General features: G+C 43.0%; 1 protein-coding gene across 1 annotated transcript in view; it reads right to left on the reverse strand.

The window, feature by feature from the left end:
• Nucleotides 1-2,143: 2,143 nt before the first annotated feature.
• LOC149359441 (uncharacterized) overlaps nucleotides 2,144-18,772 on the reverse strand; it is a 151,088-nt gene continuing 134,459 nt past the window's right edge. The window contains exon 5 of the mRNA XM_089567684.1: nucleotides 2,144-2,469. Within this exon, the coding sequence (XP_089423810.1) occupies nucleotides 2,380-2,469 (90 nt within the window). The 3' untranslated portion in view covers nucleotides 2,144-2,379. The remainder of the gene's footprint in view (nucleotides 2,470-18,772) is intronic.

An 18,772-nucleotide genomic window follows, 5' to 3' on the forward strand; every position in this document is an offset into this window, starting at 1 on the left:
AATAAGCAAGGATATTAGAGGTGTCAACTTTGAAATTATTATTAATTAATTGAAAGAAAAATTTTAAGCGACATATGCGATTTAAGTTAGGAGCCGCTTTTTTTGAGGAGATTACTGACTGATGCCCGCCCGTAAGTGTTATAAATAAACCTTACTGCTTTCTTTTGGATTCTTTCAAGTTTATTTGCGTTGACCTTTGTGAACGGGTCCCAGATAATCACTGCATATTCTAAGATTGGTGTAATAATAGTGTTGTAGGCAAGAAGGCCTGTAGCAAGGGGTCGCTAACTTAAGCGAGCGTCGTAAAAAAAAGAGCTTTCGGAGAGCTTTTGCTGAGACATAGTCGACATGTTTGGTCCAAGAAAGGTTATCTGAAATCCATAGGCCTAGATACTTATATTCTGTAACTACATGAAGAAAATAATTATTAGCAGTGTAGAGATATAAAAGAGGGTTCTTTTTAAGTGTTATTCTCATAAATACCGTTTTTTCAAAATTAATTGACATTTGCTACTTCTCACACCAAGAAACTATTTTTGCAAAATCATTATTCAGCCTTATTTGATCGTCAGTCAAACTAATTTTCTCATACAGCACGCAATCATCCGCATACAACTTAATACTTACGGACAGATCATTAACAATATCATTAATAAATATTAAAAACAGTAGGGGGCCAAGGACGGATCCCTGGGGAACGCCAGAGTTGACAGGAACGTGATTGGAGCGGGTTTGATATATTTCAACAAACTGATGGCGATCAGATAGGTACGATCGTATCCATGTTAATATCTGCTTATTATTTATAACAAAACTGAGTTTATGAAGTAGTTTTTTGTGCGAAACCTTGTCGAAAGGTTTTCTAAAGTCCATGAATATAACATCTGTTTGTTTTCCTTCGTTGATTTCTGTTGCAAAATCATGGATCGTCTCGACCAGCTGAGTGCATGTTGAGTACCCTCGTCTGAACCCATGTTGGACATCTGCCAGTACATTATGCTCGTCGAGGAAATTAGTTAGATGCTTATGAATTATATGTTCCAATAATTTGCACGTTGTCGAAGTTAATGAGATAGGGCGATAATTTTCTATACATCTCCTCTCTCCACTTTTATACAAGGGCTTAATTCTAGCAGTTTTTCAATCACACGGTAAAACACCTTCTTTCAAAGACCGAGTGAATAGGACGCACAAATACTTAGAACACCACTCTGCATACTGTTTAAGAAAGGCATTCGGAATATCATCTGGTCCAGGTGATTTCTTAGCATCCAGTTTTAACAACAGATTAAAAACACCCTCTTCAGAAATTAAAACATCAGGCATGGGAGGAAGGGACATACTAAAGGGTGGGAGACGCCCGTCATCTTTTGTGAAAACTTTCTTAAAGGTGTCATTGAATGCTGAGGAAACCTGGACGTTATCACTTGCATATTGCCCATTTATAATAAACGTATCGATAGAACGAGAAACTGGTGCAATTGACCGCCAATATTTTTCAGGTGAAGTTTTTATGAAAGCGGGAAGTTGCGTATTGTAGTATTTTTCTTTATCTTTCAAAATGCACTTTAAAATGAGTGTTGCCACTTATTAGCTATGTTTCTCATACAATGTCAGTGCTTTATGTTTAGTTTTTAGATTGTTACCCTCCGTTACCGTCTGCTTTTCAGACGAGCCCCGGGGATAATCCCCTGTTCACGCCTGTATTCAGTTTTGCCTGTCTTTTTGTATATTTTGTTTTTTTTTATTATTTATCCCGCTTTCCCGAAATACTGTGCCATAACATTAGACTCTGTTAATTTTTTTGTCTGTTACATTCTTTCAAGCTGTTTGTTACGTATGTTGCACTGTTTTTTTTCCCACTGCATCACTCCCCCTCTGTAATGTCCTCCGGGCCAAGAGGGTAACTTGAAATAAATAAATAATTAAATAAGAATGTTACGGATGTCAAATAGTAATAAGTAAGGTAGTTCTAAAATTTGAAACGATCTAACATCCACACACATACGTTCTAATAAAGATACAAACAGATTTCTAAATCGACACGCTTTTTTGATTTACCATGTTTTATTGCCGCAGTCCAGCGCTCATTCAAATATCGAATACTATCAGCAGTTTTCAAAGTAATGACAATGGCGCTTTCTGCTAAGCAGTGCACTTTGATCTAAATGCCAATGTAGTAGCGCTTTTTTTCCACTTAATTGCGAATGCCCAACAATCTGCGGCTCACAGGGGCCTGCGACAAACATCGACCGCCCGCCCGGCCGCTCATTCCCGCTCCCATAACAGCGACACCTGTAGATCAAGCGCCGACCACGCGCCGAACAATGTGTTGCCTGCAGTGCACAGCTTCTGACTCGCCTGTCCCTTTTCTATCATTTACGTTTTTAGGGCCTTTGTCATTGTGTAGCCAGGGGCCCCGTCCTTTGTATCGCCACCGGCACTGGAAGCTGTCACCGCCAGGCCCGCCTGCGAGGAAGCCGTGCTGATCGACACCGCAGCCAGCGACGCGAAAGCCTTACGCTGAATTGTGTCCCCGCCATTACTACACGCGAAGGCCTAAATAAGGAAAGTCCAGGCAGTGTATCTCAGAAACGCGCCGCTAGCACCTTACTGTTCTTGGTTTTCTTTACTTCTGCTTCATTCCTTCTTGTACTTTTGAGGAACGTTTCTTTTAAGTGCACTTTCTTTCTATATGCTAAAAAGTGATCTTATTTTATTCGAGAGATGTTGAAAGTGTTGAAATTGCTGAGGCATTAACGTCATCTATCATTCCTTGTAGATTGATGTACTGCTGAGACATTAACTTATTTCTGCCCACAGTGAACGGACTGCTTTTCTGTGCCCTTTTAAAGCGATTGCTAGTTTGCCTAATGACGAATATTATGCTTCGACAAGTTTTTTGGAGCGTGTTTAGCACACTATATTCACAGCGTTTATTTCTACGTTGAATGTTCTTGCTACACTCACGGTGAGAAGAGGCTAATACAGGAGTTTGTAGAATTTAGTTAAGGTAGAAAGCGCTCGGGGCGCTTCTTTTACACCTGATCGCACTTTAAATTTTCGTCTGCTACACTCTTTCTTTAATTTGAAATAAGTTATTTTGCACCGTATACATTGCAAAAACATAATAATATGTAATTAAAATCAGTCTTGTTAAAGATACCTGAATTTGAAATGTTGCGTTTAAAAGAAGCAGAGCACAAAGCTTTAGCTGAAGTGACACTAGTTGCAAATTTAACACCAACAATAGGTACACTAGACTGTTCAATTAGCTTTCACCTACAGAACGCAAATTTTTCAGCGGAAAAAGGTCGCTCATTTTGCTGATAACAAGGAGTGTTCTCTGACGTCACAGCGGTCGTTATTTTGCTGTCTGGGCAGCACTGCAAAAGGCTGTGGGCGCGTCAAATTTGAATATCGCCTCCTGGCTCCAAGTTCCACTCCCGTAGCTACGCTATGGGCTGCAAAACAGCTCCCATGGCGTCACATGAATTCCTCTTTATTTTTCGACTTCCATAACGTACCCCTGAGGATTACCTGTGCTTGCACATAATTTTTGTAGCGATAGCTGCAATCCGTCCGTCCGTCCGTCCGTCCGTTCGTCCGTCCATTCAGCCTGGTTTGTCACTTCCCTGCTAATGGCTGACTCAATGTTCTTTAAGCAATACTGACGAATAACAGATGTTGCCCTTTATAGATAAAGGACCGCGTTGTAATCAGAAAGAGGCCAGTCCCACTGTAGATGGAGATTGTATAAGATAAAAAAAGAAAAAAAAAACGGATTGCATGTGCTGCCACCACCGGCCGATTTCGCAAGTAAAACACGTGAGTCGATATCAATTTTTTCGCGGATCCCGATGCTACGCTACCCCACCATTCACTTAAAGACGGCGGCAACCCGTCCATTTTGATAAAGGCGTCGCGAGTTAATATAGACTAGTGGGAAGCTTTTTTTTTAAATATGATTTCGGAGGCAGTACATGCACCTTTTTCCGCCAAAGGAACGTCAACATCCGCAGGAAGAGCCACGGTGTTAAAGAAGTTTTCGATGGAGCTGTTTGGTTTGGTTTCGTTTGCCGCTCTTTTTCCATTTTTTCCCTTTGTTCCCCTCCCCAAGTGTAGGGTAGCCAACTGGGCATCGCCTGGTTAACCTCCCTGCCTTTCCGTCCTTTTCTCTCTCTCTATGAGGTTTAACGTCCCAAAGCGACTCAGGCTATGAGAGACGCCGTAGTGAAGGGCTCCGGAAATTTAGACCACCTGGGGTTCTTTAACGTGCACAGACTTCGCACAGTACATGGGCCTCTAGAATTTCGCCTCCATAGAAATTCAACCGCCGCAGCCGGGATCGCACCCGCCTCTTTCGGGCCAGCAGCCGAGCACCATAACCATTGAGCCACCGCGGCGTTGCGTTCAGTGTTCCTTTAAATAGCGCGGCTTAGTCTTAGAGATTATGCCTAGCTTGCTGCTCAGAAGTTGTTACGCGCGAAGTCTGCACGATTCTCGGCTGAGGGGCGTGGCAATCATGCAAGGCTTCGGGTTGCCCTATTTCCTTAGGAACTATCAGCGCTTCTCCGATGGTACTTGCTGTTGAAAGAGTGTCGTACTTGAAACCAACCAGGCAACAGTTTAAGGGAAACAACACCGTTGCCCAGGCGAATTAAGATACCGAAATTAATCGAATCACATCTCTGGTCTTTTATTTTTAACGTCTTTTCTATCTAATGTAAACTCTATTCGTGGTAAAAAAAAGATTTGCAATATTGAAGCAGCAAGCAATCCTTCAATGCGGCGGGGATTCGCTTTCGCCTTTTGTACGCCTTTTAAGAAATTTCTAGGCTGCAGTTTTGAGCATGTATAGAGATTGTACCCCATGGTGTCGTCTGTACCTTCAAACGAAATTTAAAATTTCCGAAGTTTGGAAATTTTCTAAATTGCTACTTCACCACGAGAGAGCAAAAAGAATGCATTAGTGACATCCAAGTGAAAATTAGCATCTGCTGTCAATCAGCGTGCGCGCTTTGAACATCCATTTTCTCATTCGCTAGTATTCGTGTTCGCATTAGTACAAACAATGAACAATATAAAAAACCGTAAAAATTACGCAGTGAGCTCTTGAGACATGTATCACATGTTCGCGAAAAAAAGCAAAGATAATGTTCGTAGTGAACGACATGCATCTTCGTTTCGCATATAAACAATGCGACATAAATGTTTGTGTTTGGAAATTCACAAGCCAATTCGTAGTACAAGAATAAGAAGAATTTAGCAGAGCAGAAAGCACGTTTTCACGTGACACGCAAGTCGCTACCATCATTCTTCTCCGGACGGACTACGATAAAAAATTTTGAGCCTTTTATTTCGGTCTTGCAGTCGATTACTTGCGCCTCTCGCAACCATAATCCACAGGTTTCAGGCGCCTAAAGCTCTTTCTTTTTATTTTCTGTAATCAGGCGAGGTTTGCTAATGTAGGAATATACCTGTTTTACAGGTCACTGAAATTCAATTTATTATGTGAAAACTGCGTCGCATCTTTTCGCGTCATGCCTGGCCCAGCTTGCCTTGTCGATGCCACCTGTGCTTTGTTGTTTTATTTACAATGTAAGAAAGAGAGTTGGATCGAAAACTTTACAGCTTCTGGCTGCATGCGCCCAGTAAATAAACCTCCACAAACCTGCCGGTATTGTTTTTTGTTGAGCAAAGACCATGCCTATTTTTCAGACACACTGAGAAATAACCTGAATGAGGAAGTTTTTTCGCAATATGGCCCTTACTGGTAGGCGTGAAAACTGTGTGGTTGGTCGCCTGCGAAACATCGTATGGCCGGTAATTTTCTTGCTTTAAAAATCTCTGATTTTTTTTATGAGCTGCGTATTTATTATATTTAATACAAATATATCTAGGCGTTTATCTTCATTTTATGGCCATTTTTTTTAACGAGAAAGATTGTCCTGCTGTACGTCATCTGGTTTCCATGAGGTATTAACAGAAATACTAAAAGGCATCTGGCATATATGATAGAAAATTTGGAAGCACTCTGCATTTGTTACGCTTGTTTCGTAAGCCAAGCTACGGTGATATCGGTAAGTGTTACCTAATAAGACCACCTAAAACACATATTTGTTTCTCTCCTTTCTTTTTAAAAATGAAGCATAGTTAAATATAGATCGTTAGCATTAATTTACGCGTAAGTTCATAAACAGAAAAGAAATATAAGCCACGTCATTATTACACTAATTTGTTTCGAGCATAAAAATTTTAAGGACATGGTTAAGTCGCTTTGCCTTGCCGGAACTTTTGTTACCAGTAAAGGATTTCAACTTGGTTTGTAAGATCTCAGTTCCCATAGACTCTGCTCTCTTGTTACCGTGAGCCTTTTTGCCGTCTCAGCAGAGCGAAGGAAAAGAAGCACTAACGCGAAACCACACTCGCGCTGTTGCCTCTCAGAGGTTTAATATAAAGAAATGACGTTTCAAGTTCTGTAAAATACACAACGGGTGTTTTGAAATGCAAGAACCCTCAACGATTTCGATTGCGAAATGTTCACAAAGCTCAACGAAATCGTCATGCAACACCATTGCTGCATTCCCTTGCCTTAAATTGCTGCCACCGCGCTCAAGTATTGAACCTCTATTCCCTGTCTGAATTCCCATTTGATAACCATTCACCCAAGACTGCGCTCTCTGTACACGTGTTCTGAAAGAAAAGGAAAACTAGAGGAAGACAGAGTTTTGGCTCTGTTCGTTTTAGGTAAGCTTCAAAACGCTTGCAACATTAGTGAAGCCTAGAGCAGGCTCGTGTTGGTACTAGTCTGGCGAGATGGAGTGGATCACGCTACATTTTTTTCTGTTCTTTTTACTAATGTGCAAACGAGCTTTTAACAGTCCATCTATGGTTCCTAGGCCCCTCTTATGGGGAGAAGAAATTTAGCAGTAAGTTCTTGATAGTTTGGTAGCAGGGCCTTTCGTACCTCTCTTAGTGACTATTTTAGCTGGCCTGGCTGAAGAAGTACAGATTTTAGATCCGCTTAGAAGGACTCCAGTACTTTTCGTGAGGGTCACCCGGGCGCACGATTCATCTGAAACCACTTAGACTAACGAGGCCTGCAGTGCCCATCAAGGAACCCCACCAGGGTTTAACGTGTCTGGGAGCCTGCGTAAGCGTCGTTAATGGCGTAGCAGCAGGTGACTGCATTTCACATCGCACACCGAATGCAGGAACTTAGGCAGGAGTTGCCGCCTTCGGATGAGGCTGCTATACGGTCTATAGGCTGCCACCAGTATCCTGTTCAAATTCAAATTCAAATTCAAATTTTATTTTGCCACCATGGTACAGATGATGGCGGGGACCTGTAGTAAAAGCTGCCGTTTGACAGCTTGACAAGGCCACGGGCCCCCACTTTGACAGCAATGCAGTGGTTTTTTTTTTTTCACACACACACACAAAAAAAAAGAAAATACAGGAAATACAGATAACAAAGGGAAAAAATACATATAGCAGAGCTGTTATCAGGTTACAGTAGTCAGCATAAAATCAACAGCATTGTCCTGGCTGGAAAGAAAACTTACAATGATGGTGAAAGAAAGAATTAGGTAAACAAATCACAGAAAAAAAAAGGTTAGGTGTAGTGTAAAAAATACTCGAACAGTTTGTGGCGTGTTGTGTTTTGGAGGTCAATATCGTTTTGTGCGAGTTTGTTAAGAAGTCGTGGTAGTTTATTTTCTAATGTTTGATTACCATAGAAAGTTCTGTATGTTTTTACGTTCCATTGTGCTATATTTCTTGTGTTGTACATTGCATCTCGTTTTTCTAAACCAGCTAATTTGGATAGAAAAGCTATATTCTTCAACACCTCGTTTTTCACACACTTGCTCAGACGATAGTCATAAAGCTTAGTAATTGGAAGTAAGTTATACTTTAAGAAAAGTGCGGCCGTATGGTAGGTATGCGAAACATTTTCAACAATTCTTAGAAATTTTTTTCTGTAACAAGTGTAGTTTGTGAAGATTGCCTGCTGTTGTTGCACCCCAGGTTAAATGGCAATAGCTGAAATGAGATTGTATCAATGAATTATATAGCATTAGCATTACATTTCGCGGCAGTATCTCACGGTTCTTGTAAAGAAGACCAATAATACTATTACCAAGAAGACCAATAATTTATTACAAAGCTAACATGATCATCCCATGACATTCTTTCATTAAATATTATACCTAATGTTTTAAATGAAGGCACAACTTCTAAGGGTACGGACTGAAGGAATATATTCTCAGTGAGACAGACCTTCTTGTTTCTACCTCTGAAAACAACGACTTTAGTCTTTGCTGTGTTAATCAGCAAAGAGTTGTTTTGAAGAGTTCGAAGCTATATACTCAACAAAAAAAACAATCAATTCGCTCTCGCCCTACCATAAGCTTGCCGTCCCGGTTAGCTCAGTTGGTAGAGCGACTGCTCCGGTGAAGCGGTGGTCCCGGGTTCGAACCCCGGACCAGGACGAATTTTTCTTTAACTACGAAGTTTCTGAGAAAGCTGTATAGCTTTCCTTTGCAGCCGTATGGCTTCGCTTGGGTGGATGCCAATGACTAATTACTCCCTTATCATAAAAACTACAGAGTGCTTTTTTAGAAATCAAAAAAGCAATCTCTTTTTTTGCAGCATTACTCAAGAAGTAGACGCTCCCCAATAGATGCTTCAGTGTGCTCTTTTAGAAATAACAAAAACTTTTTGCAGCATACTCAGCACGTAGGCACTGTGATAGCATTAAAAAGGGTACATTGGAATGAAGGCTGTAGGAAGGCTTGGAAATAAGTTCTCATTGCCAGTGTTCGCGTGAGAAATTTCGGCGTTCCAACATATTACGGATGCTTTTTAAACCTTACTTTTATTCTTCGTAAGGTGTGCTGTTAGCAGCAAAAGTTTCACACTCATAGTTTTTCAGCGCAACAGCACACGGCCAAAGAAAAGAAGCAGGAAGAGAAGAACGACGAACACAGCGCTGTGTTCGTCCTTCTTCTTTTCCTGCTTCTTTTCTTTGGCCGCGTGCCGTTGAGCTGAAAAACTGTGAGTTTAAATCAAGTATACTAACTAGCCCAAGAAATAACTCTACTGAAGCAAAAGTTTAGTCAAGCATGATCTGAGAAAAGCAAAAAATTATTCCATTTTACTTGCGCGACACTGTCGTGTAGAATTGTTACCTTACCTACGAAGTGCGTTCATACAAGCGATTTGGGCCTGTTGGTACGTTATGCTGAACATGTTGTTAGCGCTGTTCGATTCAACGGATAACTCCGTATCTTGAGTCATTTCAGGCCAATAGATTACTACGTGATATCGAAGAAATATTTTTTCTTGTCGTAAACTTGGCTGCGCTGAACTTTCTTTGCCTACAGTAAGTAACTTTCGGAAAAGTTCAGTTTAGTTTAAAAAGTGCGTACTGCGCCAACTAGAAAAGCTGTGATGGCATATGTGCCCTTTCAATCATTTATCCAGAAAGGGTCACCGCTACGCATAAAAAAAACAAAACAAAATAGCTTGCACGCCTTAAAACAAGAGGAGCGGAGGTCTATATAGGTATAATTGTGTCCTGATTTGGTTTGGAACAGCACATCGATGTTAAAGGATGGCTGGCTAATTTTCTATAAGAACTTAAGCCACGATCCCTGCCGGAGGGACATTGGCTTACTGCCACCACCTCGACCATCACCATCAACCGTAAGCAACGTTTGCACAGCTGTACAAATGCTGCATACATGGTGAAGTCTTCTGGACTTCAACACGTGTGCGTACCGTTATCATAATTGTCATCAACGTCATCAGTAGTTATATATGAGGGGCAATGTTTTAAGGCGAAAGCCTTTAATGGCTCAATCTCCCGTCCGTCCGGCGTTACATCCAGCGCCTGGGGTGACTCATCGACGAGCGCAGCTGACGTCATCAAACGGTTGACCGGTGTCCACCGAGATATATGTGACAGTTACTGCGTAATTTCCTTCCCTCAAATACAATATTAATTTTCTTCATTACGGCCCCTCTTTCTCTTTCTTCTTTCACTGCCACTTCCTCCCGTCCTCTGCGGTGTTGTTCGGGTGTCTACCGAGATGACAGAGAATTACTGCTCTTTCCCTTTCCTCAAAAATGCGCTGCGTTCAAAGGTGTTTCCAACTGGCAAGGCATCGCGCCGAACAAGCGATGGTGTTCCGTGGACTCCCTGGCGGCGTTGCAATAAGCTGGCGCGTTCCACTCCTAAAGGCGAAGCTGAAGCGTTATTAATTAGCAGTTAATTAGTATTACTTATTAATCAGTAATTGGCAATTAACTAGTAATTAGTAATTAATCAAATCAAATCAAAGGTTTATTTTTTGCACTTCAAAGAAATGCAGGGCACAGGGACAAAAAAGCTTGTCAGAAGACAGCTTGACAGGGCCCCTGCGCCCTTACAAATTGCTGGCGTACAGTGCAACAAAAAGCATCACTAAGGACTAAAATAACATGACATAATTACCACAATCAAAACGAAATTAGGTACACAAAAGAACTACTACAAAGATTTAGTTGTTTTGACCTTGAGGAGTGATCAGTTACCGACACATTTATTAAAAATTCAACAGATACGTCTTAAGTTCGGCCGGTTTCATGCTGTATACATTTACATTTTTTGAGATTAACTCATTTAGAAGCCTGCTTATACGATTTTCAATTCTGTTCCACCCCTGACTCGTCCTAGAAAACAGAACCAACCATGATTCCTGGTTCCGAAGAGAATATTGCACGTCAGGAGGCCGTTTCAGATTAAACAGTGATAGATATGCCTTATTATTGAATTTCAGGCATGTCTTATATCGCGTTATCAGTCGGTAGCTGTACAAGTTAGTGAACGGTAAAACGCTGTACGCTTGAAAAAGAGGCATTGATGGTGCGTCCCAAGACACTCCCGCAACTTGCCGGAGAGCTTTTTTCTGTAATATGTGGATTCTATTAATATTTACCTTTGATGTTGTACTCCAAACTAAAGAGCAGTAGTCTATTTGGGATGAAAAAAGGCAATTATATACCTGAAGTTTAAGCCTTGCAGGTAAGACATGACGGCAGTTACACAGTACTCCAACTACTTTCGCCAAATTAGCAAGGACATAGTTCACATGCGAGTTCCATACCAAATGTTCATTAAATATGACACCGAGCACCTTAGTCTCTGGTACAAGTGCAATCTTGTCTGACCCAATATAGAGGTCAAATCTGCAACTTATGCGTTTTTGGGCCACAGTAAAAAGGATTGCCTTAGTCTTTTTAGTGTTAATATGCAGTGAGTTTGCTTGGCTCCAATGGTGTAACGCCTCAAGGGTGGCATTGGCTGCATCATGAAGATCGTCAAGGCTGTCCGACCTTATAAATACGCTCGTGTCGTCTGCATAGATAATGAAGGAAGCATGGTCTGTGACGTAGTAGTGTGACGTAGCATGGACGTAGTATTTACTCAGTAATCAGGTGTCATGTCATCCAGCGGTGACACCACCGGTGCCACAGAGGCAGTCAAAGTGGTGCGGAAAGCGTTTTCGCCTCTACGCACTTTAGACAGTCAAAGTGCCCCGTGAATTTTTTTGCCGTTGTTTGACCTCCGATGTTCAGCAAATTCATAAAATCTACTGGAAACTGCATCGAAGCTTGGGTTGAATGAAAAACCGAACTTAAATGAAAACTTTCAACTTCAAAATGGCTTCAGAGGTCTCACATGCTCATTAATTCCTATTAATGAAACGTCTCGCCTGCCCATGAAACTATTGCGCAGTTGAGTGATATGTTTCGTGAACTACGGCCATTTTGCAAGACATAATTGTTTTTGTGACTGGTGTCACAGGCACCATTTCGTCTTTTATTTTTATTGATTAAGAGGCATAAACGGGAAGAGTTTCAGGGCGCGGTAGAAAAGACACATCGATTTTCCTTGCAATCCTATTCAGTCCGTGCGAAACCTTGTGAATATAAATCTAACTTCCACAACCCTGGTTAACCAACTACGTAAGCCTACGAGTTGGGGCATAGAGCAGTAAGCTGAGGCTAAACAACTGCATGAAGAAATGCACCCCGAAAACAAACGTATCGAAGGCGAACCACTCAAGCACTGAAACTGACCTGCACTATATGTGAACTGGATATGGCAAGCGTTGACTTCAAAGAAGATGCATTGCCGCTCTTAATATGCTCCAAGTGGCAGGAATGGTAAGGTGGACAGCCTTTGTCGACCTTGGCTTGTTTTCCCCATCCAAAAAAGACTCGTTTATCGAAAAACAATCTTAAATCTAAGACTTGCAACCATCAGTACTAAGGAAATTCACTGGGAACATTTAAACTAGAGCTAGGTTTAAAAGAGGCTAGAACCTCGTTCGCATGTACTTCTATGCTATCGTCAGGGTATATGAAAATACCAACTAACCCCCGTGCATTAATCCATTAACGCTATCGCACCCTACCCTTAAGCCGGAACTTAAGTTTTAATATCTTATCATGAATGAACTACATCAGTCGCTAATATGCTGCGACAGCTCAGCTTAGAACCCGTCCATGTACGCCGACACGTTACCAGGCTGAGATTTTGCTGTATGGCCTATCAGAAGAAAATCATATTTTCCAAGTGACATATTTCTGCTGCACAAATTCACCCACAATTCGTCAAAGCAAATCTTTATCAAAAATCCTATTTTGCTCTCAACTCACCGGTGGGACTTTTGACCTAGATTCAATACTGAATCTTCAAATTTAATAAGTAATACCATTTTTTTACTGCAGCATTTATTGTAACCTTCTCCTTCTTCGTAAACGCTGCTGACTGCAATATGCGTCAGAAAGTAAATAAAAATCAGAAAATGTAGAAATTTACCACGAAGATATTCGAGCGGCTCTGGAATCATTAATGCTATTTTTTTTATACGTGGTCGTTAACCGAAATTTCCCACCTCCATTTGCTGCACCTAAATTGCTCGCGGAATAATAATCTTGCGTTTCAGATGTTTCGTGAGTTCATTGATTGGGGTGGTATCTTCCTTCTGGTTTATTATTTTTTATCTGCATTTGTTCGCCCTGTTTCATCATACAGAAACTGTTTGAAGGTGGGGATTGCCTGGAGATTTCTGTGGAACGAATTATATTGCAGATTACTTTCTACATCTCCACTCAAGGGATCATCTCAAATCAACCCATTAAGTTATAGTAAGAGATGTCATTAACGAAGGATTGAATGGACTTTGAGAACCAAATGGAAGCTGGCCTGCGTCAATAGACTGCAACATTTTGACGAAAAATATTAAATCCTCTGTAAACGGAGCTTTTCAAAGCCAGTAAAGGTCGAGATATTAAAGGTGCACTGAAGAGGAATCTGAACTTGTATTTTTGCCGCGGGAACTCAATCTACACGTTCCGAGCTTTCTTAGAAACTTCGATTTATTGCCCTGTGTGGCCGATTTCCGTAATTAAATCGAATTAACGTCCGGCTCCCGCCTTTATTTTTTTTAATTCTCCCGCGTACGGTGGCCGGAGTCAACCAACGCATGGAGCACCTTTCACCCAGTCCTGTGGCGGCTTGCCGCTCGGCCATCGGCGGAGTAATACGTAGTAGTCCGTAGTAGCAAATAGTCCGCGCGTATTTTTATTTCTGCGGGCTTATTTTGCGGCTATATTATCTGCGAATGAAACTATTTATTCACGGAAACCTAAAAAACAAAATAAAGCGAAAGCAAAGCCTCCACGGAGCTGGCTAAAAGGCACTTCACGCGTTGGTCGACTCCGCCCACCGTACGCGGAGAATTCAAAAAATAAAGGCGGGAGCCGGACGTTAATTCGATTTAATTAGGGAAATCGGCCACAGAGGGCAATAAGTCGCAGTTTCTAAGATTGCTAGGATCGAGTTCGCGCGGCAAAAAGACAAGTTCAGAATCCTCTTCAGTGCACCTTCAAATACAGGTGAAGTCATCGCAGGCTGATTTCACAAGCATTGTACGCTGAGTTGATGAAGATTTTTTTCAAATCCTGGAATCTAGGCTCCCTCAACATTTACATCAAAACGGTGATCACGCAGTACTTTTTGATGTAACCGCCACGAGCTTAAATTGAAGGCCAGGAAATGCTTAAACGCAATTTTCTCAGCAATAACTGGGAGATTTTCCTTCCATACAAATATCCACTTACCCAAAAAACGCCACTGAATAAATTTTTACTAAAACAAATGATGGATAGAGTGGTCTCAGTGTGCCGTTACGTTTAGCTTAGCTGTTTCCGAAAACTTTAGTAATGTAGTTCGGCCCAAGAACGTGATTATTTATGTACTACAGGGGCATATGATAGAACCGCCGTTAAGACATACAGGGAAAATTGCTCTACCTCCATCCGGTAGATTTTCGATGAAAACAGGCTGCTGACGCTAACTCATGCTGAGAGGTCTCTACGCCCACATAGTGTGTATTAGCTTTTTTAACCGAAAGCTTGGAAAGCCGTGGAAACTACTGCCATGGCGTGCTGCGTACAAACATTCGCCTGATACATAGAGCCGTGCAGTTTCCGCAGCGAAGCATCCACAAAAACGAAAAAGGAAAAGCATATACAAGGACTGGTAAAGTCTTGCGCATTTTATTCTGCATGCGAGTCGGCGAAGCGTAAATGCGATGATGTAGTGCCCCTACTTGTCCCAAGAGAGTCAGGCAGATCTTGGGAGATTGGAGTCGAGGAGTCGAGGGTTAGGCAAGAAGAGAGCAAGATGAGAGTGTTGGCGCCGAAAATAGGACTAATAGATGCATACTGTGGCTGCTAGCATATTGCAATTAAAATAAGTATTGGGGCGGGCGCCAGACAGGGGAGCTTAAAAAGTTGCCTTGCGCTGATGGCCGAGCCATGATGTCTTTTAAATGGAACGGGACTCGAACGTAAATGGACGGACAGTAAAGGTATCTGCCCCCGAGGTGCTGAACTGTTGTGAGGAAAATGAACGTCGACGCATTTTCAAGAAGGCGGGCTTGTATAACACTGCGTTAAAAAAATGATTGACAAAAACATTTGCTGATGAAGCCAACGCATGTTTTAAGAAAGGCCAGTTCGCATCACACACTATGGGTGCCTGCTTCAGCCGAAACCCCGCTTCACAAGAACGAAACGTACAAGCATCTCACCGAATGCACAACCCATCCTGGTACACTTCAATTTTCTTTTTTCCTACATGTTATCCTGCGAGTCGAATTTGTAGCCTTCTGAAATTATAAACCAGATGTCACTTGAAACATTTAAGAGCACTTGAGGCATGATTTGCGGCGCGAATCGTGTTGACCGCATGTGACGTTAATTTTTTTTTTTTACCTCTCACTCGCAGCACCCATGTTGTTAACATAGCAGGAGACTGTTTATACCTTTGGTTTAAGAAAGCCTTACACCAAATCTACCTTGAGAGACTTTCTTTTATGTTTGGCACAGAAAAGGGCTATCAGCTCAGCTCATTTGAAATACGTTTTCATGAGAAGCTTTTGCCAAAGTGTTCTGGTCTCGGTATTTTTGTCGACCTCCCGCACCTAATGCAAGAGATGTGTCCTTGATAGAAAATATGAAGAAAACCGAAAACATTCACGCAACGATAACCTCCTATATTCGTGTGTAAATGTGACACCAGCATTAAGATCAATAAATGGTAACACGCAGGTACATTACAAGACACAAAGTGTGTTAGGTAAGCTTGAATGCCAGAGCCTTCAGTAGCGACTCGGCCTCAACGATTGCCGCCAATATATGGTTGGTAGTGCCCGCCAGAATGAACGCTGACAATGTGAATGTAGCCAAGTGTCCCCTTACTGCTCTCTTTCAGGTTGGCATGAGCCCGCAAACAAACTTTACGCACTCAACGCATCACGGCCCCTGGCACAAAAAGCCCAGCATCACATCGTGTAGTATAAAGAGATAAACAGCCTTAAAACGGCATACTAGTAATCGTCATTCGTAGTAACGAAGTGTGTACACTTGATCACAGCCGCCGCGGTGGCTCAGTGGCTATGGTGCTCGGCTGCTGGCCCGAAAGACGCGGGTTCGATCCCGGCCGCGGCGGCTGAATTTCTTTGGAGGAGAAATTCGAGGCCCGTGTACTGTGCGATGTCAGTGCACGTTAAAGAACTCCAGGTGGTCGAAATTTCCGGAGCCCTCCACTACGGCGTCTCTCATAGCCTTAGTCGCTTTGGGACGTTAAACCCCATAAAACCAAAACCAAACTTGATCACAATTCAGCGTAGCTCAAATGCGCGGTAATCCAGTGTCAGTCTACAAAACAATCAGAAAGGCAAGCGGCAGTCCCACACTGGGCGGAACCGGGACAGCACTCTCTGCACACCTAGCCGAGGGAACCATAACCTACAGGCAACACGGAATACGAGACGGAAAACTCCCGCTGGGATTATTAGGAGAGAATTGGAAGCAGATGATCAGCGATTACGGCGGGCGCGACGCTTGCCGGGGAAGGTGGACGACGTGCTCCACGTTCCTGGGAGTGTCACGTTTAAGGCAAGAGCCGGAAAAAATTGGAAGCGCCTGGCGAACCGCGCAAGGCCAGGTTCTACGTAATCTTCCTTTTTTCCCCTTCACGAGCTTCGCAAACGAATCTGCACGGATACCATTGCACGTGCGGCATCAGGGACGTGTTCGTTCGTACAAGGACAGAGGGAAAGTGGTTTCGAGTCTGTATCGGGGAACGGTTACTCCGGGCCTCTCTGATTCCGCTCCGAAGTCATCAGGGACGGCGTCAGCATAGAAGCATCGGGTGAAGCGTCTTCGCTTGCGTCGCCTACGCATCCCCTAATAGGAAATTAATGCCATTTTAACGGTCCGCGCCGTATCGAACGACGCCGTGGCGGCGGCTGGGCTTTACAGCGCCGCTGGTCATGTGGCTGCGGGGCCCGCCAGGTAAGGGTGTTATGAGCTTCACGCAGTTCTCCCGGCACGGCGCCCACTTCTCCTGGTGGTGGGGCAAAAGAGCCTTTGGGGTAACCCGGTGGGACTGGTGGGTTCAGATCCCTCAGAGCACCTGGGGTTCCAAATTAGTCGTTCGGAGTGACATTAAGGACGTCAGTTTGACGACGGGGAAGCAGACGTGCAGCTGTAAGCCAACGTGTGGTTTGGGCCTTCGGTACCTAAATCAAGTCTCTGTTGTGTTTCACGACTCGTTGCTAGCTCGATTGACAATCATGCGGCACAAGAGGTTGTTAAGCGAAGAGGCACTGCTTTGAACGACCACTATCATAGTTGAGTGGTCGCACTATTCTACGTCTCATGTGTGCTTTTCTGCAAGAGTTCAGCAAATTCTATTATAGAAGATACGAGTTTGTTCGGATAACATATTGCTGAAATTAACTTCATGTGATACTTTTAGATAAAATATTCAGTAGCTTTTACTGCAAAATTAAGCCCTAAAAAGCACACCATTAAGTGAGAGAAGAGAAACAATCACGACTGGTGCCGGCACAGAAGATTCGCTGTAAACGCTGTCAAATCAGGCTTCACAAAAACGGCCACCTGGCTGAAGAGCATACGCGGAAAGTTTCGGTGTACGAAACCTGAACGTTCGCACGTGAACTGCACCCTTTCTTTCCTTTTATTCCTTCTATCTCACTCGCTGGTCGGATAGAAAGCGAGCTGTTTATATATATATATATATATTTATACATACATACATCACTCTGACGAAGGCCAGACCCTGGTGGAAACGTTAGATGAAGTTGTTTTCCAACCGTGTGTCAACCAAATTACGTTTATAGATATATATATATACGACCACGCACAGAGCGGCGATTCTGCTAACCTGTGTATAAAAGTCGTAGTTTTGTCATTTCTTCAAGCAAATCAGTTACGATTACGAGGATGCATACTAACTCAGGCACTGCCGGTCGACAAGCTAGCAATGGCCAATAAAGTGACCCGCTAGGCTCAGTGATCTCCCTCCCTTCTTCAACATAGGAATCTCAGGGCTGCCCGAAAGACTCGACTGCAGAGAAGGCATCAACAATGCCATGTACGCTGGCGATATCACGGAGTGGTCAATTGAGGGTTCCCTTGGGGAAAAAATGGACAATATTCAAGAAGCCGTGACCGGCGTTAGCCAGTGCGCCAGGGAATGCGGTCTCTCCTGCTCACCAGGAAAGTCCACAATTATACGGATCCACACGCGTAGATACAGAAAGAGGAGCCTCCGACTCAACGGACAGGAGATTCCTGAAGTAGCAGCACTAAGCATCCAGGGCACTAAGGATGCTCTGGGAGCGGAGCTGCCTCCCGCGCCGGAGCTGCGCGGCTTATTGCCGCTGCTATGGTAGCTGCCTGACGTCTGAAAAAATCGAACCAATAGCCACCTCTGAACTTGCATACGCACGTGCAAGCGACGGAGGAGGATGCGAGCATGAAAATGTCGCGGGAAGGGCTCGCCAAATTTAGCGCATGATTGTGGGTCATCTGCCACGTGTATAAGCAAAGCACGCGTCATCTGCCTTAAAAACCTAAAATGCTTGCTTTCTATAGTTGTACAGTAAAAAAAAAGTGCGCGAAGTTCTGACAGATACATCCAAAATGGTGATTTTCAATGCCAAGACTGTCTTATATCGAAAAGCTGCGCAGTGAAGGACGCGAAAATCTGAATCAAAACCCTTTACCGACCACTTTGGATCTGCAGTTTTGTAAGTTAGGCTGTTCTTGGCAGCCGGGTGTTTTGAATTTTGAAAGCTTTCAGTCTAGGCTTTTTATATAAATCGGAACAACTTTGAAT

This window comes from Amblyomma mixtum, chromosome 2 (assembly GCF_055824585.1).
Source record: "Amblyomma mixtum isolate Tamu chromosome 2, ASM5582458v1, whole genome shotgun sequence".
NCBI lineage: Eukaryota > Metazoa > Arthropoda > Arachnida > Ixodida > Ixodidae > Amblyomma > Amblyomma mixtum.